Raw genomic sequence first — 24,548 nt, forward strand, 5'->3', positions numbered from 1 at the left:
TCTTCTTCACTAGGTCGTTTTCATACCGCCGAATCTATCAGCGCCGATCTTGAAGACGGCACGTGAATGCATCACAAGTTGAGCAGCTCTCAGTTAACGCAAAGGCAGACTGATGATCCAGCTGCTGTGCGCGTGAGTGTGTGCGCTGACATGGATACAACTGGCGTTTACTATTGAAACTGGACACGTTACAGTGTTACGGTGACACTGGGGGACTTTAAAGAGCGGTAAAACTTCTTCCACGGCCGCACTCATGTGATTTCCCCTTGTTGGAGCCATGTCCAAGAGCCTGAAGAAGAGGAAGAACCACTGGACTAACAAAGTCCATGAGAGTGTCCTTTGCAGGAATGAGGAGGGGGAGTTGGGGCTGGAGTTGAAGGGCGGCGCAGAGAATGGACAGTTCCCGGTTATCGGCGAGCTTCTCCCGGGCAGAGCGCTCTGCCACAGCGGCAAACTCTTCCAGGATGAACTCCTGCTGGAAGTCAATGATACCCCGGTGGCTGGACTCACTACCAGGGACGTCCATGCTGTGGTCAAACACAGCAAAGACCCCGTCCGACTTAAGTGTGTCAAACAAGGTGAGGTTTTTGAGCTTTTCCATCAACTTCCCCGCATTTCGCACGTTTTCTTTCCCGGACATTGGAAAACCGTTAGCTGGCTGTTTGACACGCTCTTGTGTTTTGACAGCAGTGCTATTGTCTCCGAAAACTGATACTCTCCTCTCTACTCGGTACTACAAGCAAACCACGTAAAGAAAATTCACTTTTTCTGGTCTTGTGTTGTTGTTGTAAGTCTTCTGTACCCTTACATTCATGTTATTTCCACAGTCGTTGTTGTTAAAAGGTGTTTTAGACGTGTTTCGCTTGTGTTGGCAGGGTCCTGTTGCTATGTATTTGGACTAGCTTTTTTAGGGGGTGTGTTACATTTGGGGCAATCAGAAATTACACTATCCAGTTTTACACGTAATTCAAGTACACACAAGTATGCTTCAGACGTGTACATAACTCATAACAGCAGATATATAATATCATATTAATGCTGTATTCACTATTATATTAAATGTCACGCAGCCATCATAGGTCAGGATTAGAGGATATCCAATAGCCCAGGTTTAATACCACTGACATAAACATTGGATTAGATTAGATATTGGATACGATTATATTAGATTACACTTTATTTTCAGACTTTGATATGATCTAGAGCCAAGGCTATTTTACACGCACCTTAAAAGCACAACATTATACGCAAATATCTGCTGTATGGACAGTTTAAATCAATGTTAAGCATCAGTGACACATTTTAACACATTTTACAGCCGCATATTTTATAATTGAGCTAAAACAGTCAATCTATAAAAAGTTAATCGACAATATTTTTTAATTGTTTATGTAATTTTTAAAGCGGCAGTGCTAAAGCCTGAAAATTTGAATTTTATTTGTTGTTTTCTAGTTTATTTTGATATTAAATTGTTAATGTTAAGTTTTGGGAGCACTGGGAAGCCAGAACAAGAAGATTTCTTACTATATTCTGACATTTAAATGACCAAACAATTAATGAAAAAAGTACTTTATGTATAATAATGTATTTGATATTGTATATGGAAGTGTGGTCATTGGGTTACGTGTAGTTTTAAGTTTGCTTTCTGCCTTTAAGGAGAGGAATTTGTTCTATAGTTGCTGTTTAACCTTTAAATCATATTAGTTTTGTATTAGTTTTGCAATGTGGACACTAAAGGATGCGTTATTTATTATCATTAAGCGGACTAAATTGGATTTGGAAAGGGTGGTGTTTAAGCAAATCCCAGAGGCCCTATTTCAACATTACAGTGGTGTCACTCGTATAAGAAATACCATAAAGTATGATAAGGTCAGAGTTATTGAACGCCACACATGGAGCAGAAGCAGGAATATTTGATTTTTTTTTAGTTTGAGCGGGAAGTGTATTGCTTAAGGGAGTGTTGTGGTTTCACTGGAGCTTCATCAGGCCAAGCTTTTGCTGTCCAATTGTTGTTTGAGACATTTTTTGAATTGCAACATGTTAGGCAATTAGGCTCAATCGCCCCAACTCCAAACTAACACACGTCAACTTTGTCCGCTGTTTGTTAAGCTTGTCTGCCGCGGACGCACTCCTCCGGCCGTCTGTGTCTAATGACGCCGGGTGTCTTGCATTGTGAGCTCAGATGGGAGGATCTGTGGCCTCTCATTTCGGGGTGAAAAATCAGCCTGTAAGAGGCTTTGGATCAAAGTCTTAGCCTGTGTCTTTGAATGTGTGTGACGGTGTGGGTGTGTGCGTTCAGCATCACACCAGGGATTTATGCAGAAAGGCTGCCGAGCCTATATCAAACTAATGTGTTGCTTTTTTTCTCCCATGAAATATTTATATCCTCAAGTGATTGGTGAAGTGATTGATATTCGCCCGTCGCTCTGCTCGTGTTTGCTCTGCCGCTTGTTTACACTGTCAAGTTGTTTTTAATGTGGCTGATATGAGCATTAAGTAAATATTATGGAGGGAAAAACACTCTTTCTTGCAGTGTCTTTACAGCACAACATATTTTTCAATTCTCAACAGGGGCAGCTCCTTTAATCTGTTTGAGTAGATTCTTCTTGGAGGAGAGAGAGTCATAGAGGACAATACAGTATTATGTTACAGACGATATAGATGGTCAGTCTCAAAGGCAGTTTTCCTCCTTGTTTCAGAGCCAGAGTGTGCTTCAAAAAACTTTATTTAAATTGCTCTGTGTGACACATGACTTTGGAGCAGATACTGTAGTGGACCGGAAGATGTAGGGTTCCATCTGTAAAGCCTGTTTCTGCTTTCCATAGCCCGATACCCACTGACCCTGACAACTAACCTGTTAATTGTTAAAGTGGTAAACACGAAGATCTCTTTTTGGTTCTCTTTGATCGTCCCGTCACCTATGGCGATAAATAGTAACTGCAGGAGCACACTTCCCAGATATCCAGACGGCGTCGCATGTGTGACGTCCACGGTTGGCTCCAATTACTTTTGACTTTCCTTTTTAGACTGTTTGCCTTCATCTGAGCGTCCAATTTGTTTATTTTTCTTTGGATTTTCACTTATTTTTGAAGTTCTATCTGTAGTCATCCATCTTTTCTTTGTTTGTTCAGCCATAGTAGATTACTGTTTACTCGCAACACTTGCAGAGAGCGGAAAAGCAGCCGCTTAGCTCCGCCTACCCTCTCTGGCAGACCAACCACTGCTGGCTGATGGAAAACCCGTCACTAACTGGGCGCCGCTTGTGATTTTTTTTCAGTGAAAGTCGCCACAGACACCCAGTCAGTAACACTGTAAATGCAAAGGCTTTCATCAGTGGACCACAGGCTCTGTCACCATTGTGTTACCTCATTCTGCAATAGATAGAGACTTAACAGACATTTATTTACAAGAAAATCTTCCAGATTATCACTTTAAGAAAAAAAAGGCAAAATAAAACCCTGCTAGTGATCCTCTTGATGGGTTTGTGTGATATGTGCTGGACGCACAGGCTCCAGTGTTGGATACACTTGGAAAACATTTATAAGCCCCAAAATGAGCTAAGGACATCCAGCAATAATCACAGGGTAGCACTTATTTTAAATACACGAACAGCAAATTTGTACTTGAGTTTAATTAAATGTTTTTTTAAACTCGGCTAGAAACAAAACCTTCCCTCAGTGTGTGCTCGGATGAAGTGACCCTGGGTTACTTGGAGAAAAAAGGCACAGTTGCTTCAGCAATTAAAACTGGCTTGCTCAGATTTTTAGGTTAAATTGGGTGAACTGCATCCCAATAAAACAGTCATAAACTGGGCTTTGTTTCCCTTTCTTTAGCCTCAAACCAAGAAACAGGGTCACTGACCAGTTTACATGCATCATCGGCCTCCAAAGGTTCATCATGGCCTTTTTGAATAATACATCAAGTTCTCTTCTGCGCTGGTCTGCTGCTTCACCAAATGTAATGTACCAAATGCTGCTTTCTCGTTCTGTTTGGGGAGCTTCTGCGCTTCTGTTATGATCTTCTCTGTAATTACAAACCAGGGTCACCATACACAACTTTCTCTCGATCATACTTCAGTGCAAATAAGCACAAAAACTCCTCTGATACGTTGGGCTCTATCCCCACTAGCACACACTCAGTATAAGATGTTTTATTAGTCTCCAGGTAAGGTTAGATTAGATTAGATGGCCACCAGCTACCAGGCCTGCCCTGTAGGACATAATTAGAATCTCCACTAAACACTGATTATATAGGTTTATAAGAGAACAAAGGGCACAATTACTTTGTCAGTGACACAGTGTATTCTCATTAGTGAAAGACAGTAATGATCATGTAAGGATGGGATGGACACTACCTCCTGTGGCTAATGTTGCTCATGTAGATATGAGGTCAAAGTAGGGAACTTTAATGCTCTCAGAGCACTGATGAACTTTCCTACAAATGTTAGCGTATGATGGTTCTTGTAAGGTGAAGTAAACAATAGCCCGCTGAGAGCAAACTAGGGATGCACGATATTATCGGCACGTTATCGGTATCGGCCGATATTGGCTTAAAAATGAACTATCGGATATCGGCCAACGCGCCGATATCCGCCGATATAATTAACCGATAAAATAATGGGCTGCTGCATACTTGATTAAATGCCTGACCTCGGCGCAATGTCCCCGGCGCGAAGAAGACCTGCGCAGCGCAGCGTAATGACGTCACGTGTGTCTACCTGCAGCATGAGAGAGTTAGAAGCCAAAAAGTCCGAGTTGTGGGAGTTTTTCAAAGGGTCCGAAATAGAGAGCAAAACTGCTTTTTGCAATGACTGCTCAGCTTCGGTGATGCGAGGAGGAGCCAAGGCAAAGTCTTTCAACACTACAAACTTGATTAACCATCTCAAGACCCGTCACCCCGACCGTTGTAACAAATGTGATAAGAGTATCACCATTATACTGTACGCTAATTCCAATACAGAAGAGAGTTGATGATCTCTGCAATTAGGTGTGCGGGAATAAAATAATCGGCTAAATGAGTTGTAAAATATCGGCATATCGGATATCGGCAAAAAATCCAGTATCGTGCATCCCTAGAGCAAACCAACACTTCTTTAGCTTTAGCGCCCCCTTCTGCTCGGGTGCTTCTGCCGTCCGCCGTTTACACTGCTGTCACGTTCCAGTGCTTTGCATTGTGGGATGCAGTAGGCGAGGCAGACCGGTCCGATGCATACTGGAGATTTTTTTCCAAATCAGTACGACATCCGGTTATTTTATTTTTGGCGTACAGTTTGTTTGCATACTGCTACATACTACATTTTGGCCACATCAGTACACACTGCGAATATAGTAAGCCATTTGGAACACAGCCATAGTGGAGCATTAGCTGAGCACTGCAGCCGTGCTTGTCCTCAGGTTACCTGACATAAAACTTCCCCCATTAAATTCCACAGAGTTAACATCTTGGATAAAGAGAACACTAATATCAGATTGATATTTGTTATGTGCAGATACAGTGAAGTATTGGGGAGAGAATAAAAAAGAATGGTTGACACCTTCTGACACTTTATAGCATTGGTTGTGCATGTAGTTTGAACTGATTGCAATACATTAGCAAGAGTAACTCAGGCTCATGAAGGTTCTGTTGCCTGCAGCTCATCTAACGCCATCACTGTTTCTTCTTGTATTATTCCTGGCTGCAACATTGATTATGTCGCTCATTTCAGTAACAAATACAGTGCATTTCCACCTCACAATAATAGTCTCGTTGTGATTCACAAAAATCAGCTTTTAATGTGAAACAACAGCAGCAGGAAGTTGTTACAGTAACGTCACACAGCAGATACATTCTGATTTGGGATCTTTGTTTAGATCAAAAGGTCAATATATATATAGTAGCCCCGTCGAGTGCCACCACAGTGTTTACACAGGTACAATGTGAAGCTCAAGAACGATAATCTGGCTGCAGCCAGGGATGATTCCACATTTATCTGCTGCTTTGCGGATATTTTTAAAATCCTCCAGGTCCACACAAAGCATGCAGGAAAGTCTGTGAATAATGCGAGTTGCACTGCAGCTGCCTGCAAAATGATAAAATGTTACAAATCCGTCCGCTCGTCACTCAGTCGTACCTCTGGATAATCTGCATGGAGAGTAAACACACAAACACTCTCTGTCTCTGTAATTCATGAATAATGCTGCCAAAGCATCAAGATAAATTAGTTTAACATCATATCCCCTGCTCCACTCCCTCCATCTCTCTCTCTCCCTCCCTCACACACACACACTGAAATGGCCCAGTTCAGCTCCAGTGAAGGATTAATGCAGCCAGCTATGGAGCCTGTCACTGCATCTTTCAGTGCCACTACAGTGAGAAGCTCTTACCGCAGCTGTACTTTAGTGCGGCTGTGAACCGTGCGCCGAGCCTGAGTGCTGTTGGGGTGCAGGTAAGAGCAGAACGTTTCCAGGTCAGCCGAAGGCAATCAGCCCGCTCGCCGGGTGCCCACTTAGTGTTCGCTGGTGTTGGGGAAAGTCATTACAGCAGCCGGAGCTCAGGGAGCTTCAGCGGGGCCGGAGTGGCAGCAAGCATGGCAGCAGCTTTCTAGGTTTAAAAGGTTGTTTTTAGCTAACAGCGCGGCTCGAGGGATGGTGCTGCGGGTCGCTCTGTTGGTCCACAACTTCGGTCACGAGTTCAGATGTCTTCACAAGTGTCGGCCAGATTGCTGTGAGAGTCTGTGCTTGGTATTTATGTAATTAGTTGTTCCAAGAGGATGGATCATCACTTTTTATGAATGTGAGCAAACCAGCATGCTAGCATTCTGAACGTTGCATGCAAAAATACTGAAAAACCTGACTTTGGAAACAGCTGATGAAACAATCTCACCTCAAGGCCTCTTCTAGAGCTTTCAGCAGTGTCACATGATCTTCATCAGCTGATTGAGTTTGTCTGTTGTCATGGAAATGTCGATCTCATATTTGTTCTGTTGGATTAAAAGTTGAGGCTTAAAGTTCTTTCTTGACTTAGAAATAGCTGCTGACAATTTCGTAGCTCTTATGGAGCTTTGTCATTGGATAAATTAGGGGAAAAAAATTAAATTATGGATATGAGTTAAAGTGAAAACAGCAGAGTTTACACTAGATATTATAGTCACAAGTTAAAGGAGCAGTTCGTCCATGGAAAAATGCCGCTGTCAGTCAAAGCTGGTGTTCTCTGTAATCGTTAGAAGTCATAATATTTGAAATTGGCGCCATAGCTGTGGAGAAAGTCGTACAAACAGCTCGTGGTTTCACCCATTCTACATTCCTACAACACCCAACATGCATTGCGCCCTTCCCTCTGAAAGGAACAGCCCAGCGAGAGACGCCGCAGTGTTTTCGCTGCTGGCGATGACTCAGAGCGGTACAGAATCCGGAATACGACGAGAATAAACCGGTGGTCTAACAAATCTTCAGGTCTGCAGTCTACATTTCAAACCTGACGAGTTTGAACGAGACATGACATCGGAGTCAGGCGTCCTAGATTGAGGAAGTGTAGTTTGGTTTTTTTCCAGGGCCCGTTGGAGAAGCGTATTGCGTCCTCCAAAGGCACAGCGCGACCATGCCATAATGACATTAGCTCCCCACAATGACTGTATATAGATGGACAATGCATCTCCAACTGCTCCCATTGTAAGAAATTGATGCCAAAATTGCCCCTGTGATAGGTGATGCCATCTCGCAATGGTGACGTCATTTGGAGCCAGAGGCGGCGTAGTAGAGATCGGCGAGTGAAGCGGCCATAGCCACTTCCGCTAACCCAAACACACACTTAACTTACCGAAAAAACAGCAAGGCTCCTGCACACCGGCGTGTTTAACAGCAGAACAGCTTCTCTGTGTTGGTCTGAGGTTAAAGTTCACAGGTATGGAAACTTCAATGACTGTAGTGATTGTTTTAGTTACGTTTCTACTCGCGGATCGTCCTCCGCTCTGCTCACCCGGAACTGATCGGCTGCAGGAGCCTAATTTGTCAACAGAGCTGTCAATCATCATTTTGACAGCATCAAATAACTAATTACAAATAAACTTGTCAAAAAAATTAACACTTGGACATAAATCAGCATGATAATAACTAACTATAATGACAGAAACCATGTTTGAGAAAAATGTATCGGGCGTGTATTTTGATTTTATAGTTTGACTCATGTCCCATCTGTTAACATGGAGGAGGCGGGCTTTATGACCTATACTGCAGCCAGCCAGCAGGGGGCGCCCAAAATGTTTTGGCTTCACTTTTAGGGAGCTGTCATGTCGTCCATCTTTTTATACAGTCTATGGCTCCCCATAATAGCATGATAGGACCGAACTGATTACACACAGTGGTGTCATTTTTTAAGCATATCTGAGACTTGATTGAGTGGAATTGATGCTTCAAAGGTGTATAAGTCTGCATCCATATACAATACAGTTATAGTAACTTGTCATCTTACAGTTGCATACATTTTTCACCTTTCTATACCTGAGCCAGCCTGTGTTCAGCTCATTGTAGGCGTAGCATGTGAGGAGTCTCGTGCTCTAAACAAACCAGTTACCTGGTCAAGAAGGTGCTTTAACTGAGCCTCCACAAATTGCTTGGCTTCTGCTCTCCAGCAAAAACTTTCTTCTCTCTGCAAAACAATATAGAAGTCCCTGCACATTTATAACATTTAGACAGGCTTTATTGTTGACATTTATACCAAAATTGGCCCTCCTCAACTGTTTGCCTGAGGATTGGGTGGAAACGTGGCCAATAAAGCCTAAATCTATATCAAAATCTAATAACGGAGCCGTGATTCCACCTCTCCCATTTTGCTCATATTACTCTGATCTCTGTATCCAGCACCTGTCCCGCGTGTGTACACAAGTCTCTCTGCCATTTCAATAAGATTTCTGTGCAGTCACTATACCAACACAATAAATAGACTTTGAGAAACGAGCTAAAATGTTTGTGAGAGGAGGTTTTCCTCTCTGTTGTAGGCCTGGCTTTGATTAAAAGTTGTATTTATACAGCAGAATATTGACTTTATGCATCCTGCTTCTGTAGCTAAATGGGGAGTACTGTTAGCTGCATGCATTATGTAGGATGTGCAGGATAGAGTCATCAGTTAGAGTTAGCGAAATGTAAAGAAGAGCCAAAAATAAAGTTGTTTTTCCAGCCTGCAAAGACACAGTTCATAAAAAAAAAGGGCCATAGTAGCGTTCCAGTGCAGCTCAAGGGAAAACCAGTATGTTATGACACTCTCCAGTCAATGGCGCATGCCTAAAGTAATGGAATGACTGATGTGAGTGATGATGAGTCTGGACTGGTCACCGGTCTGTCGGGGCTTTGAACGATGGGACGGGGCAATCCCTGAGAAGTTGTGTTGAGTCAGACGCGCACACTGTTGCGTGGGAGCGCGCTAATGATTCCCAGTACAGTCAGACCCATCTGTCTTCTTGTCAGGGTCCCGCTGAGAGTGTTAAGTTGCACCAGCAAGTGTAACACAGAAAGTGTGATGCACTAACAGACTCGCACACATTAAAGAGCTGCTAGCGTGTGTGTGTGTATCTGCATGTCCCCGGGGCCGCAGCAGCACTTACCACACGCTGTCCAATCATGCCTGACAGAGGTTTGGTGGAGAGATCCTGTTGACGTTGCTTCTGTTACACTGTCTGACTGCCAGGCTCACCTCTGGGGACAGGTAATGATAAGGCACACACACACACAGACCTACCCTTCCCTCCTTGTCAACATCAGCCATCTGTTGTGACAAGTGTTAGTATGCAGGAGGACCGTGAATGGCGAAGGCTGCAAACTTTTGTGTGCATGTGCATCGTCGTTCCTGTCTCCTAGAAATAACATTTGTATATTACTAAACAGCTCGTCTAATGATGCTGTAGTGGCGGTTTAAGTGCTGGCTGGATTATGTTCACAGACGACATCTTACAGAGTGAATGACACACTACATTTATGTGCCACATGGGATTTTCATAAGTGCAGGACTGTCGCTCCAGAGTCTCGATTCGCGTCTTTAGTCTGGTCTGTTAAGTTGAGGCAACAAAACCACTTTGTTGTATGATTGGTTAAGTTTAGGGACGAACAGACAAGAATAAGGCAAGTCCAAACAATCTAGTCATTATAGGAGGTTGCTAATCGCAGGTTAACTCACGATACGATACACGATGCGCGGCCCATGATAACGATAACAGCATGATACAGCCATTCTGCAAATACATTGCAAGACATTCATATCATAATAAATCAACTTCTTCTATTGCCAATTAATTTCCATTACCCTCACTCATGTCAGAAGATCTACCGCAAGGAGGGACGCATCTGTTTAGAGCACCGTGTATTTGTAAAGAGTCAGGAGGACGATATGTTGCCGTATCAATATTTTGTCCCACCCCTTGTATATAATGCATTGCAAGACTGCCTATTTTGTTGGAAAACAAATGAAATACATTGTCAGGAAACATTATATTATATATGATTCAATATGTTGATTCGATTCAACGTTTCAGTATCATACTGAGTGAAAAACGTATTGTCATCCTTATGTTACGCTGCTCGATAAAACATCCGACCAATTTGAATATATATAAATAGTTGTTTGTTTTTTTTGTGGCTTTTTATACCTTTATTTTAGAGAGAGGACAGAGGATAGTGGAAGAAATGGGTGAAGAGAGAGTGGGGATGACACGCGGCAAAGGGCCGAGGGCTGGAGTATAACCCGGGGCCGCCGCCTCAAGGACTATAGCCTCTGTATATAGACACTGATTTAACCACTGAGCGAAACCGGCGCCTGTTTCGTATTTTAAGATGGATTTACAGTTTTTCATTTAACTATCTGGAAGAGTTAAATGATAATATTAAATAATATTACATGGGCCTATGATACTGCTCATATTGCCGCTCATTTGAACTGAACCAAAATAGTATCGTGGCAGACTTTATATCATCAGCAAATATATTGTTGTCAAAAGTAACGCTCTCATATTGCGTTGAAACTTCAAATTTAACCCCTAAACTTCCCCGATTTGTTTATTATTTTGTGACTCCTTTCATTACATTTCCCTTAAACATACTCGATTCAGCAAATTAGCTACATATGGACATAGCCAGAAGAAAGGGGCATGTGATATTGTGCATATGTGCATGTGGAGGGCTACTCTGGTGACTCTGTGGCAGTGAATTAACATTTCCTGAATGTATCAAAGACTCGGTGAGGCCGCCTCTCTGCTGAAAGTAAAGAGCTCCCACAATGATAGCAGAAGTCTTGATGACCTTCTCCATTATCTAACGTCTACAAACGAATGTCGTCTGCAGCATAAAGAGACTGAGAATAGCACGGGGCCCTTTACCTTTTGATCATAATGAATTATAGATGAATGAGAGACTGTGTGTACATACACTAACTGTTACTGAGTCCTGTTTCTGCTGCTCTGTCCCACAGAGCAGCCAATTATAATCCTGTGTGTGTGTGTCCTTCATGTGTGTGCTCAGGTTTAACTCAGTGAATGTGTATTATTTACAGTCATTCTGGTTACTACAGCATGTGAGTGAAGAAGCTGCTTCAGTCCTTTTAAAAAGCTTCTGAATAGATCTACTGTGTAACAGCATGTCATATGAAAGGACAACATGTGTAACCTTTTATGCTGTCTGAGAACACTTGATGTGTTTTTGTATCAGTTGATTTAATTAACAGTTGCGATATCTTTATTTTTATTTATTAAAATTAATCAAATTAGGTGGAATGGCTGTCAGAGATGTCTTTAAAACCAAAATGTTGCCTTCAGGAGCCGAGTGCACCAGCTGGGCGGACGCCTGGATTTAACGTTGTGTCCGACTTAGAGCTGAAAGTTACGACAGACTTTAACGACCAGTAAGACTTCTGTCTGTGTTGCACCCCGGTGTATCTTTTACGCCTAGGATGGAGCAGGTGCAAGTTTAGAGTCGGACTAAAATCCACGGTAAAAGTAACGGTCAAAAGAACAACACTGGCAGCGCGTCTTGTTGTTTTACAGGATAAGCAAAATGGCATTAACGAGGGAGAGTCATCCGTGATTGGAGGTTTCGTTTTGACAGATGAGTCCTGTTTGAATTCATGGAAGAGCTCTCCCCTCAGCTGCTGCATGTGTCGGACAGGAATGCGGGGCCCCGCCCTGCAGGTGCTGATTGAGCTCAGACTTTGTGCCAGTCGGGCCTTTCAAAACACAGAGGGAGACATGTTTCCTCATTTCACGATCCGTAAAATGTATTTTCCTTTCCTTTTGTTTTGTTATCCACATCTTCTGTTGATCATTTGATGAGAGAAGTTAGCGAGTGGAGCCATGTGTTGCTTGGTAACAGTCAACACTTTTCGAGTGTTCACGTGGATGCGCATCATAAGACCGGGCGCAGCTACGACTGGTGTCAGTTAGGCTTGGTGCTCTCGGTGTACATTCTAATCAATTACTGCAATGCATGATAGCACTTAGCGCTAAGTTAGCTACCATGGGTTGTGCTTTTTATGGTGCATTACATTGTACTTTGGGTGAGTGCGACAAAATGCTAACTCAGTAGTGCGTGATTTCGGACACAGCCATTAAGCAATGTCTACCATTAAAGTTCAGCTTGTTAGCATGCTAACGTCTCCTCATTAGCGCTGAGCTTATAGGTATAGGAATCTTACCCTGATAATGGCTCTAGATGAATAAAATCAGAGATTAAAATGTCGCTAGATTCATCCTCTGGGGATCATGAATATCTAAACCAAATTTATTATCAATCTAACCACTGGGTTTTCAGATACTTTGGTCTGGATCAAGGTGGAAGGCCAGCAAACAGCGCAACCCCATGGGCTTGAGCCATTCCTAAGTATTGTTTGTGTTAGAAATGTTTCAGTATGTTGACCTAATTTATCTCAGTGAACCAGTCATCCAACTTACCAAAAAGTTGTTCCAGCACGAAGAACTTGTGATTCTGAGCAGGTGTTCTATTTTGTGAAAATGTCTCCCCAGATGGTGCAACATATTTCACTCCGAATAACTTTGAACTATTTAATCAGGCATTCTGGGCGCGCTAAATGAATGAGAATTAAACCTCTCGTTCATGTTTACAAGAATGTTGAATACCGTCACATCAAATCCGCCCACACTCCATCTCGACAGCATTAATATTCACATGTTTGCGTGTCTACCTGCGCAGATTTTAGAGAGCGAGCTTGAAGATTGACGGATATTACAGCTGTTTTTGCCGTGTGAGGCTGCGGGTTCTGATAAAATAAACACAAAGCCGGTGCGAGACTCGTCTATTTACTATTCCACTTTAGGTTATTTGTCACTGCCATTGACACTTTAGCCGTCAGAGTGTTTGTATTGTATCTCCAGCACCAGGTAGTGAGTGATTTATTTACAGGGTGCTGTATATGTACACCGTTTTGCAGAGTGACACCAGGGAGGTGTCATATTTCTTACAGGGATGCTCATTTGTCCTGAAGTGTCTGCCTGTGATGTTTTTGTCGAGTCTGGGACATTTTTTTTCTCCTGAAGATAAAATGCTCCTCCTCGTCTTCGGAACAAATCAATGTTGTCATCTGAAGTTTTTCTTCTTGCATGTAGAGCAGTCTTGTTTCCAGCCTCCTCCAGGCCTCTTCTTTATCAAAACCAATCAAAGTCACAAGCAGGAATATTGCAGACCCGGAGTCCCTGTAGGCAGATGTGAAGCCAGAGTAAACATCAGTGTTGTGAAGCTGTGATGATTCACAAAGTGGCTATGGATTGCTGTTGTGCAACTCGCAGTATTTGAGGTGCAACCCCCCCTCTAGATACCACAAGATGTTCGGAGAGGGAGATATTGTAGGATTTCATATTTCGTGTTGGGAACAGTTAATATTCCTACAACCTCAACTGCCAGCGGTATGAATATAAATGAGATCTAAATGGGATATTTTGGAGGGAAGGCATCGGGGAGGGTGAAATTGGCTGACCTGCTCACTGAGAGAGAAGGGAATATTAAGCAAACTCCTCAGCCCACACAAGTTGTTGCTGATTCACCAAAAGCAGGGAACAATCAATACGGAGCGATTAAAGCCTTTTGTGAGAGCTGCGGTTGGCTGGTCCGTCCTTCTTTCCCCTCGTTTCTTGGCAGGGTTCAAACTGTCTTGTCTTTTTATTGTACATGGATGAGTGTATTTGCATTTGTGTCCAACTCAGGATGTGTGTTTCTCGGTGGATTAGGGAAGCACCAAGATGGACTCTTTTAATAAGGCTTATTGGTTCGACAGAAGTTGGACAATGAATGCCAAAAGATTGACCAATCATATTGCTCCCCTGGTTAGAGAAGCCTTTGAAACGGGGAACAAATCTTTGTTCAGAGGAAAGAACTTTTAGAATACTGAATCCCACCCTTTTTAAGCCCTCCTTCTTGAATTGTTATTAATAAAGTTTATTTTTAAAAGAAAGTTGTTAAAGGGCCAGTTCGCCGATCAGTTCTATCATGCTATTATGGGGAGCTAATGCCATTATGGAAGGAAAACCTAGGCCCTGGAAAACCTCCGCTAGACGACGTAAAACACATCATCTGGCGAGGCCAGGGAGCTCGCTAAACTACACTTCCTCAATCTAGGACACCTGCCTCCGATGTCGTGTCTTGTTCAAAATTGTCGGGGTTTGAAATGTAGACTTCAGACCTGAAGATTTTTTAGACATTGCCTGCAGCGATCAATGTCCTTGACTGGAAAGCGGTAGTATTTCACTCCAGCGTCTCTCGCTGGGCTGTTCCTTTCACAGGGAGGGGCGCAATGCACGCTGGGTGAAACCACGAGCTGTTTGTACAACTTTGTCCACAGCTATGGCGCCAATTTCAAATATTATTGCTTCTATCGATTACAGAGAACACCAGCTTTGACAGTTGACAGTGACTTTTTCCAGGGGCGAACTGCTCCTTTAAGCCCGGCCCCCCTAACTTGACGTTGCCAAGTCTATCAAGTTTTCCAGTCTAGTTAACAATTAACATCAAAATGTGTTTAAATGTTTGAAATATTCCTTGACTATTGGCAGAGTTGGAGTGGCTAGTTACTATACTTAGCTTAAGCTAGCTAGCTGCAATCTCACTTATGTTAGTTGGTTGAAAACTCAGTCTCAGATTACATTTTGAATGTTGCCATCTGTTACACATGAAAATAATATCTTAACTGGTAAACCGAACAGTTACGGGGTCTGGGAAGTCACTGCTCTTTCTGTACATTAATGTTTGTCTACAGATCAATCAAACAAATATGTTTTTAAACTTCAGAGAGATGTTGTTCCCTCCTGCTTCCAGTCTTTATGCTAAGCTATAGGCTAACTCCATCGTAGCACTAACAAAATTTTGAATTCACTGACATGAAAATGGCATCAATCTTTTCCCCAAACTCCCTGTAATAAAGTCAATACAATCTGAATCTATCCTTTAAACAGTCCAATAACACCATGGATGATGCTTCAGCTCCCTTACAGACACAACAGAACCTGATCATATTCTTGTTGTGGTTAAAGTAGAAAATGCTATTGATCTATCACAAGCAAGAATTGCAGTCCAGAACTGACAGAGCAGCACTTTGTGACAAGATAAAGAGTGTGCAATAAGATTGTAAACAAGACATTGATTTACCGCCGGGCAGTATAGATCCTACGAGGAGCGACCAGACACATTATTAGCATGTTTATTCAATATAACCCTCCACTGTCTCTGTGTTGTAACAGCCTATAAACTGATCACTCGGCTGTCTCACACTGAGGATTCATATGACTTGCTTTTGGATTACTATCAAGTCTTACACTAGCCTTTAGCTTCCCGTTAGCACCCACCCGTCACCCTCCACCCTGTTAGTTTTGCCTGCAGCGAGGTCACCTCCAGCTCGTCTAAGTCATCGTCACTCCTGGGAGGGTTTTTTTTTCCTTTTCACATACGCAGCACTGTCTTTCACTCCTGCTTTCTTTGTCTCCCCTTCTTCCCATTCACACTCTCATTTCATCACTTTACCCGCGGGGAACCGAGAGAGGGACGTTTAAATGGGTTCTGGAGATGAAGAGAGCGACTCGGCCTGTCCGTCCCTGCGCTCACAGACATTATTCATGCCTTTTCTAACTGCCAGCCGGAGAGCGAGGGACCTTCTGTGAGACAGCCCGGCCGTGAGAGAGAGACACACACCTGATGCTGAATAGATGCCGAGAAAACACAAAAAAGGAGGGAGGGAAATAGAGTTGACGGACAGCGAGAGGAGAAGGGTTGGCATTCGGATTTTCACACTGTTATGGTTTTAATCTGACTGACAACCATAACAGGGCGTTCATTCTCGCTCCATCAGATGAAGGACACATCTGTGGGCATCAGCACAGGCCGAAAGCCCCCAACAGATGTCTGAATTTGCTTATTGTTTTATTCAAATGAAAAGCGTCTTCTTAAAGGACAAAAGATAGTATAGTAATATAATCAGTTTGACAAATGAGCTGCTTATGTGCTGGAAAATAATGACAAAATCCAACGTTAAAGCAGTTTTTTTCCCCCCCTTCACCGCAAATGAGATTAAGCTGTCACCGTCGTTTTATTGCCTATTAGCAAGACAAGTTTAGAACAAGCCCAAGGTTATTTTCATGAATAGTTTTAAGCACATTCACTTTTTTCTGTAATTATTGCCACTAAATGATTTTTTTTTTTGGTTACAGTGAGAAGCGACAGAACGACAGGGTTTGCTTTCATTTGCCAAAACTTTAAGCTGAATGTCTAAGTGGCTTTTTATCAAAGGAAGAATATATGAACAGAGAAAATTGAGCAGCTGCAGAACGGACAACTTGTCGTATTTTTTAAAGAGGGGGTATTATGCTGTTTCATATTTTAAGACGTATATATATTGTTACAATGTTGGATGTCCAGACTAAATGTGGGTGAAGTTTCAAATCTGTATATAAAAGTATGTTGGAGTAATCCCCAGGCTTCTCAGCTCAGGCTGCTGTGAACGCCAGGTTTCAGGCAGTTTTTTTCTACACGCAGACTTCGGGGTTTCTTAAAGGGACAGAGCTGACTGAGTCGTTTCAGGCAGAGGCTGTATGAGGGCCTGCACCTGTGTGAGAAAGATTAGGAGATGGGGGCGCTTGTTTAGCTCAGTTGGTAGAGCAGGCGCCCCATGTACAGCGGCTGTAGTCCTCGTCGCACTGATCGCAGGCTCGACTCCTGGTCTGCCGATCATTTGGTGCATGTCATCCCCCACTCTCTACTCCCTACATTTCCTGTCTATCTTCAGCTGTCCTATAAATAAAGACAAAAAAAAAAATCTTTTAAAAAATGATGCTAAGCTACTCCACAGGTATCACAGAGTGAAATATGAAGCTTGAAATTAGCATAATACGCCCCTTTAATTAAACTAATTCTGCTGATAACTTGAGAAAAACTGGCGTTATTGAAAGAAGACCTTAAAATTGAAAACCGAAATACATCATTTGTATTTCAACTCCAGAACAACACATGATCTGATGCTCCCTTTGGCAGCACGACATAAATATTCAACATTTTTTACAAATCACAGTCACATTGGTTCTCGCCACAGAAATGATTTGGTGAAGGTTACGGGGAACAATCGTGGTCAGTTTGAAGAACAGTGTTGAGTGTTGGTAGGAAATGGGAAGCAAACAATGGTTTTCAGTGTCAGAGGCAGTTGTGTTGGTGAACTTCTATCACAGCTAGAGGCCTTCTTAGCATTTTTGTCAAAGACCACCCAACATCAGCCATAAACAAGTGATAAATGCACCAATAGTGGAACCCAGAGTTCTGTCATTTTTTTGGCCTTTGCTTTTATTTGATAGAACAGCAGACAAGGAATTGAACCTGCGATCAGTACGTTGAGGACTGTAGCCGACTGCTCTACCAACTAAGCCAAACACTCCTAGTTACAGTATCTTTAAACTACAGATGATCTTTAAGCTTTACTCTAGCTCTACATTTCTTCAGTCTGCCTAAAGGTTCAGTTTAGTTCGTAAAAGAAATAATTGTAAACTATGTGGAGAATAGTCTCAGGCTTCACCACATCACACAACAGTAATAGTACAGTAAAACAGTTGGGACAGCTTGGATCTGGATCATAAGCATTCAAATCCAGTTCAGAATATGTTGGTCCATTTGTTTGTTTTCCTTGCAGGGGAAAGAGGCCTTTGAAACTTGGCACCGTCTCAGTGAGATCGTCTTGTGTTTCTTGGCAGGCAGTTTGAACGCTAATCTTTCAGATGTAGCGCACTTTAACAGCAGTCGGAGCCTTTATTCTAAATCTTAATCAATATCCATTTGCACTGCGCCCTTGACGTTTGTGTTCGGACTGAATGACACATTTACAACTATAGAGAGTGTTACAGGTCATAGTTATGTCAAGGATGACAAGATGAAGGATTGGGAAGCTGTGATTGGACTGTTCATTGAGTTGGCGATGCTCACCACCTCATTGAAAGCAAACAAGCACAGAGGAAACAGGAAGGGCTGAAATAATATATCCGTACTGACCCACCTTTGGCTGGACTGACCGCATCAGTGCCAAAGGCTGCTGGGAGAAATACTAATTGGTAATAATCACCAGAGTGATTGCTTTTACAGTATTGACTGACCAACCATGGCCCTTTAGATTAGGATGAATCTGACTGCAGGTGTAGGTGTTCCGATTATCAACGTTGTGGTTCCAGGCCGAGAATGTAAGGAAGTGGACATCCACTGGGATGTCACTCATTGGTTTTTTGGACTACTTTTCTGAAGTGTCAGTTTGGTGCTTTGGCTGCCACTGTTTTGGTTTTTGGGAGCCAGAATTCAAGTCAAGCATGGATACGTTTTGCTAAGCCTCCATCCTGATCTAGAGGTTGTGGTGGAAGCAACATGTCAATCACAGAAGGCCACACCATAAAGGAGGCCGAGCTTTATCTTCCATTTGAACGGAAATGGGATTTTAGAGATAGACCGATATGGTTTTTTCAGGGCCGATACCGATTATTAGTAGTCAAGGAGGCCGATAACCGATATTTGGAGCCGATATTCATTTGCAGTAAAAGTGAAAATATTGGCGTCAAAACACTTAACTTTGTTTAAATGCCTTTAAGCATATGTTTATTAAACAAACAAACAAAAAGCGCAGGGAGTTCCCAGGGTCAGCAGCAGAAAATTTTAATAAATAAATAAATAACTTCAGTTTTATTAAGTAAAGTTAAATAAATTAAAAGTTAATACCCGTCCCATGGCTCTGCGTGTAACCAATCAGTGCTGTGGGTGGGACAATGCTGGAGACAGAGTAGTGACTGACGACAGAGAGGCGCGGCTGTATCAGAGCCAAAATAGCCCAGTTTTAAATTGATCAGTTATCGGCCGTCGGATAAAAAAAAAAAAAAAAAAGGGAGATGCCAATATGCGTCAAAATGCCGAATATCGGCCCGGCCGATAATCGGTCTATCCCTACATCATTTACACATTTACGATCATAAATCATTAGGAAATATTTTTCTGATGTAATAAATCAAGAGTGAAGTAAGTCTTTGCAGCCGGTGGTGTCGCTGCCTGCTGGCCGTTACAGAGGATCCAGGTTACATTTGTATTGTGTTTTTTTTTAACCAGCTGGGTCAACTTCTCATGAACAGCCAATCAAATGTGAGCTTTTGGACTGTTGCTCAAACTGGGAGATTGTGGCCTGTCGACCATTTGTTCAACCATGAATCACTTATTACGAATTACTAAGTGATTGATACAACATGATCTACCAAGAGACTTCCTATTAAGAGAATAATAACCACTTGTAACATGTAATGATGAACAGTACTACTCTGAGTCCTGTGCTACACAGTGAAGCTACCAATGTTTTTTGTGAAATCAGTTTTTTTTGCACTACAGTTGTATTATTTTTACAGTTTTGCTTAAAATTAGTGCCAAGTTGGAGGTTAAAATCGATCTCTTTTGTTAGATGGCTGTCCTGCTTCTCCTGCTGCCAGAGTAAAATGCAGCCGAATCCTCCGCGCTGTGGACTTGCTCTGTTCTAAATAACCCATGGCTCTTGGCTGTTATTCTCTCCCCTGTGTGCCTGGTTTCTTTAAACATTGATTTTATGCTTCAGGAGCTTCGCGGACGCTGAAAATATGTCGTCCAAAATATGCCCTCTCTGACTCTCTCCTCTCGGCTCGGTTGAGTCAGACATTCAGCTCTCGGTGTTTGTAGTAGAAAGCAGAACTTAGACCTGACTGTTGATTGAAAAACTCATCCCGCTCTGGGCTACTGCGAGATCAGCGTTCGCTCCAGATTTCTATTGAATTCTAAAAAGTCCTATCTCTGCATTTTTAAGCCAGGGAAGAGGAGATTCACAGCTGGTGATGAAGCGAGAGGAGAATGTAGAACACGCTCTCACTTTTTCCCCACAAGTTCTCTTCGCCCCCGGGCAGCAGAGCCATGCTGTGCCGCTTTTGAACCACAGGGAGGTACGAAGGGGACTAGGCAGCCGTCTGGCATCACACCGTCCTCGTCTCTTCCGTGCGTCTCTGCAGAATTGCTGTTATTCACCACAAGGTATGCAGTAATTAGACTGAGGTCAAGGGAGTGTGTGGCCTCTCTCCCTCCTGTCCCAATGCAACATCATTTAAGAACGGCACAACTTACTTCCTCCTACAATTAACCAAATAACCGCTTTCTTCACTCCTGCCCTCCTGTTTGCACTGCACCTTCATTAATATCCGTTTTTCTAACTACCTTGCCCACTTCTCTCATTCCACTCGTCTTTTTATTTTCTGTGGGGAGAAACCGACTTTAATGAAACGAGCGGCATGAAAAGAAAATTGAAGGCGCAATCACCCTCCTTCTGTTCCCCCTCGCTCTCTGAGTTAAGATTCCTCCTCAGGCATAAATATGGGATTTGTGCCTTTTAGTCTTTCCAGTGGAACTACATTGAAAGGTCACTGTTTACAGCTCTCCTGGTGCTCATCTAGAATTAATCCCACCTAACACACACTTTCATGCACCAAGTTGGAAAAGCGACTTTGCACGCTGACCACAGACGCGCCTGTAGTTCATGACCGGAATAAGAAGCTTTTTATATTATCTCCTCTTTATTTAATGAGCCTTTTGTTCACTTTCTCAATAAGCTTAGTTTCTTTAGATTCCTGTGTCGCTTGGGTCAAACAGACTTTCTTTAGAGGTTGCTCTTTGCATACTTTATAAGCTGTCTTGGTTTTCTCAGGATAACAGAACCTCTGCAACCCCAGGGCTCCAAAAAAATCATGTTTAACCTTTTGAATTTATAATAATACAGTTTTAAATAAGAAATAAACATGTTTGCCAGTGTTATGTAACTATTACAAAAAGCAAACCCTTTAACTTTTGGCAAAAATATGCACTTGGACCCTTTATTGTTATTCGGTCGAACTTGAAATAGTTAACTCCATAAAATGTAGTTTAAAGCTCCTGCGAGGAACTTTCAGTTTGTGTTGATTCTGGCGCCCCCTGTGGACAAAGCTGTACCACTCATCTCTTTCCTGATTTTGTCCTGTACATGCTTAAGTGGTTTTTAACAAAATCTCATCCTGCTTTCTTTAACAGTCAAATGTATCACTCACTTTAAATTTTTGCCCTGGAAAATGTAAACAAAGGCTGACACCTACATCTCCACCAGCAGTTTACGGCATTAAAAATAACTGTATAGAAATAATCAACTTGATTGCTGACGGTATGGTTTGCTTTTGTAGCTCATATAGAGTCATCAGAATTAATTTCAGTCTGTTTCATAACCAGCAAAAAAATCCTTATAGGAGCTTTAACTTTAATAAAAGCTGCAATTTTATCACAGTAATTTCCTGGATTGGTACGTCTCTGCTACTGAAAGCCCAACGGATACACCAGCAGATAAAGGCCTATTACAATGGTTGACAATGATTAAAGACCAGCTCCAGACATGTTTTAAGACACATAAAATGCTGTTTTTGAAATCATAAGTAATGTCTTTTAAGTTTTTTTCTGCAAAATACGTTTAATTACCCTGTAAAATTTCTTTCTCCCTCATTCCTCACTCCCTCTCCCGAATCTGCATAGTCCCCGCCTACTGTACTCATTTCTCCTTACGTAAAATTACAGCTGAAAACAAAACACGTCTCTGCCATCGTTTAGTGGCAACTTGTTGAAACTTAGCTACCTTGAAATGTTGTAATTAGTAGTAGTAACGTTAACGTTAGTAGTCAGTAGTGAGTTTGCAAACATTACGATGACGGTTACAGCTGGCTTGCACATCGCCAAAGTGGTTGCCATATGTTGCACATAATGATATGCATAGCGTCACCCCGTCCATTAATGGGATTGGCTCCTTAGGTTTGTGACATCACAAACCTGCCAATCTGAAAACGTGTTGTTCAGCCTGTCCTTGGTACACTGCAGTTTAAAAGCAGACAGGCCCAGCCATGGAGACGACTGCTGATGTTGTCCCTGATATGTCTCGTAGCACATGGAGATGTTTACAAGGTTAAACACTTGATTTTCACTGGAGGGGGTCTTTAAGAGCCTTTGCGTTGCCATATTGGTGCACAATCCACCTAGAAATGGTTAGTTATCATAGATCTCAGGCTCTACTGTCTCCTTTTTCTGTCTTTGTTGTGTCTCAAGTTCGTGAGTGGCAAGTTAAATGATGCACACAGCGGTCAGTCGGCCCGTTTCACTGTCAGTCATCCTCAAGTGCAGGGAAGAGAAGGACAGATTATTTCAAGGACGAGAAAGTGTTAAGAGGGATAGAGCTAAGCAGAGACAACAAGCACTTATAATCTTGGCACTGGCCAAACAGAAAAAAAATGATTAAGACTGCAACTAACTCTGGGTTTCAGTACTGGGACTGTTTTATCCCACTTCAGTTTGCAGGCCTGTGTACAAGCCCGCCTAATCTTCTCCAGTATACCATGCTGTTTGTTAAAAGGTTTGGGTTATCGTGCTTTTTCAGGGTGGTATATGAGTTTGTTTCAGCTTTCTTTTTACATATGGAAGTGACAATGAAAATAAAGCATGGCAATGGGAGCCAGCCCATTCTCTCTCCCAAGCTGTAAATAATGGAAAACGCAAAGAAAATATGAAGCTGTAGGTACGTCTCTATGCTCACTTATCGACCCTCTTCTCTTGCATAATGTTTTGATGTGGTGTGTGATGGTTACTTAATGTATGTAAGCTTTTTTGACTTAACATATCTACAGTTATTTTAGATATAGCAAACCCCAAATCCTAAAATTTTCCTAAACATAACCTAGAATTTTTTTGTTCCAACATTCACTGTGACCGTTTTACAGTCAGGCGATTTGTTACGTGTTTTTTCATGTCTAAAAGTCATACGATTTGAAATCTTGTAGGGATGCAACCCTATTATCGGCACGTTATCGGTATCTGCAGATTATGGCTTGAAAATGACGCATCGACAGATATGTAATTTTTCTGCCGATATTTTCCACCGCTAAAACTGCGATTTAAAAATGCCTAAATGCTCGATGAGTACCTAAAAAAGCTTGGCTTAATGCTATATTAACTCGGCACGAGTGTGCGCGCGCACTGCCTGCGCAAAGTTATCAACAATATACAAATAAAGACTACAAAGCCACAGAAACTCGAGCCAATGAATAGAAGTTAAACAACTTTCACTACTAGCTAACAGTTAGCTCACATTCCTGTAAATTTGGCCGGACTTAACAACATCAAACACGCCGAAAATACACTCGCCCTCAAAGCCGACGCTAACAGAGAGTAACGTAAACATCAGTGCGAAACTAACTTAAATATTCATGGACGCACACACGATAAAAAGACTCCGGCGGCGATCACTGATGCCTCTGTAGTAGGTGCAGAAAACAAGTCCGGGCATGTCTCCCTTACTGCTCTGTTTCGGGGGGATGCTGCATTCAGGTGCGCTCAGAAACGTGAGTGATCAGACACGTGACCTTTTGTGGAACGCCTCTTCCATCAAGTGTGAAGGAGGGTGCAAGATATCTGCTTTATGGCAGCTTTGGCCACTACAATAAGAGTAGGCATGATATCAATTCCACTACAGGGGAGACTTGATGTTCTCTGCAATTAGGTGGAAATCGGCAAAAAGGGTTGGAAAATATCGGCATATCGGCAAAAAATCTAACTGCATATTGCCTCTTTCTTATCCCTCACATGAACATGGAGCCCTGCATGTGCCAAACTGATTCTAAAGGGGTACCCAGGTAGTCATATTTTGAAGTGTAGGGCCTCAGACTAAGTTGCAGTTTTGGAAGAGTTTGGAGTGAGTATGAGTTGTCTGGCTTTGATAGACTTCTCTGAGCTCACACTTGTCTGCACTCTGCTGTGTTTGTTTCTCAAAAAGTGAAGTCTGACTGCTGTGTTGGAATTGAATGCAGCTCCCTTGAAACACCAGCTTCTCTAAGCTTGTTAAACTGTCCAGTAGCCTCTGGCTTCAGTCCAGTAGCCCAGTCCGATGCCTCTATTAGCCGCTCCTTCAATCCACAAACTGACTACTATATGAGCCTCCCCTGGTTCCTGCTGCAGACTGTATGTGTTTAGCCCGGCCTCGCCGTGCTTCTCGCCATTATGATGAGT

At 42.5% G+C, this 24,548-nt stretch overlaps 1 protein-coding gene across 1 annotated transcript in view; it reads left to right on the plus strand.

Annotated features, from left to right (window-relative positions):
• Nucleotides 1–277: 277 nt before the first annotated feature.
• The window catches only part of magi2a (membrane associated guanylate kinase, WW and PDZ domain containing 2a), a 250,336-nt gene continuing 226,065 nt past the window's right edge, over nucleotides 278–24,548 (plus strand). The window contains exon 1 of the mRNA XM_069670763.1: nucleotides 278–578. Coding sequence (XP_069526864.1) covers nucleotides 278–578 — 301 coding nt within the window. The remainder of the gene's footprint in view (nucleotides 579–24,548) is intronic.

This window comes from Semicossyphus pulcher, unplaced genomic scaffold, assembly GCF_022749685.1.
Source record: "Semicossyphus pulcher isolate SPU_LCO1_2020_fin unplaced genomic scaffold, fSemPul1.0.p SCAF_20, whole genome shotgun sequence".
Classification (NCBI taxonomy): domain Eukaryota; kingdom Metazoa; phylum Chordata; class Actinopteri; order Labriformes; family Labridae; genus Semicossyphus; species Semicossyphus pulcher.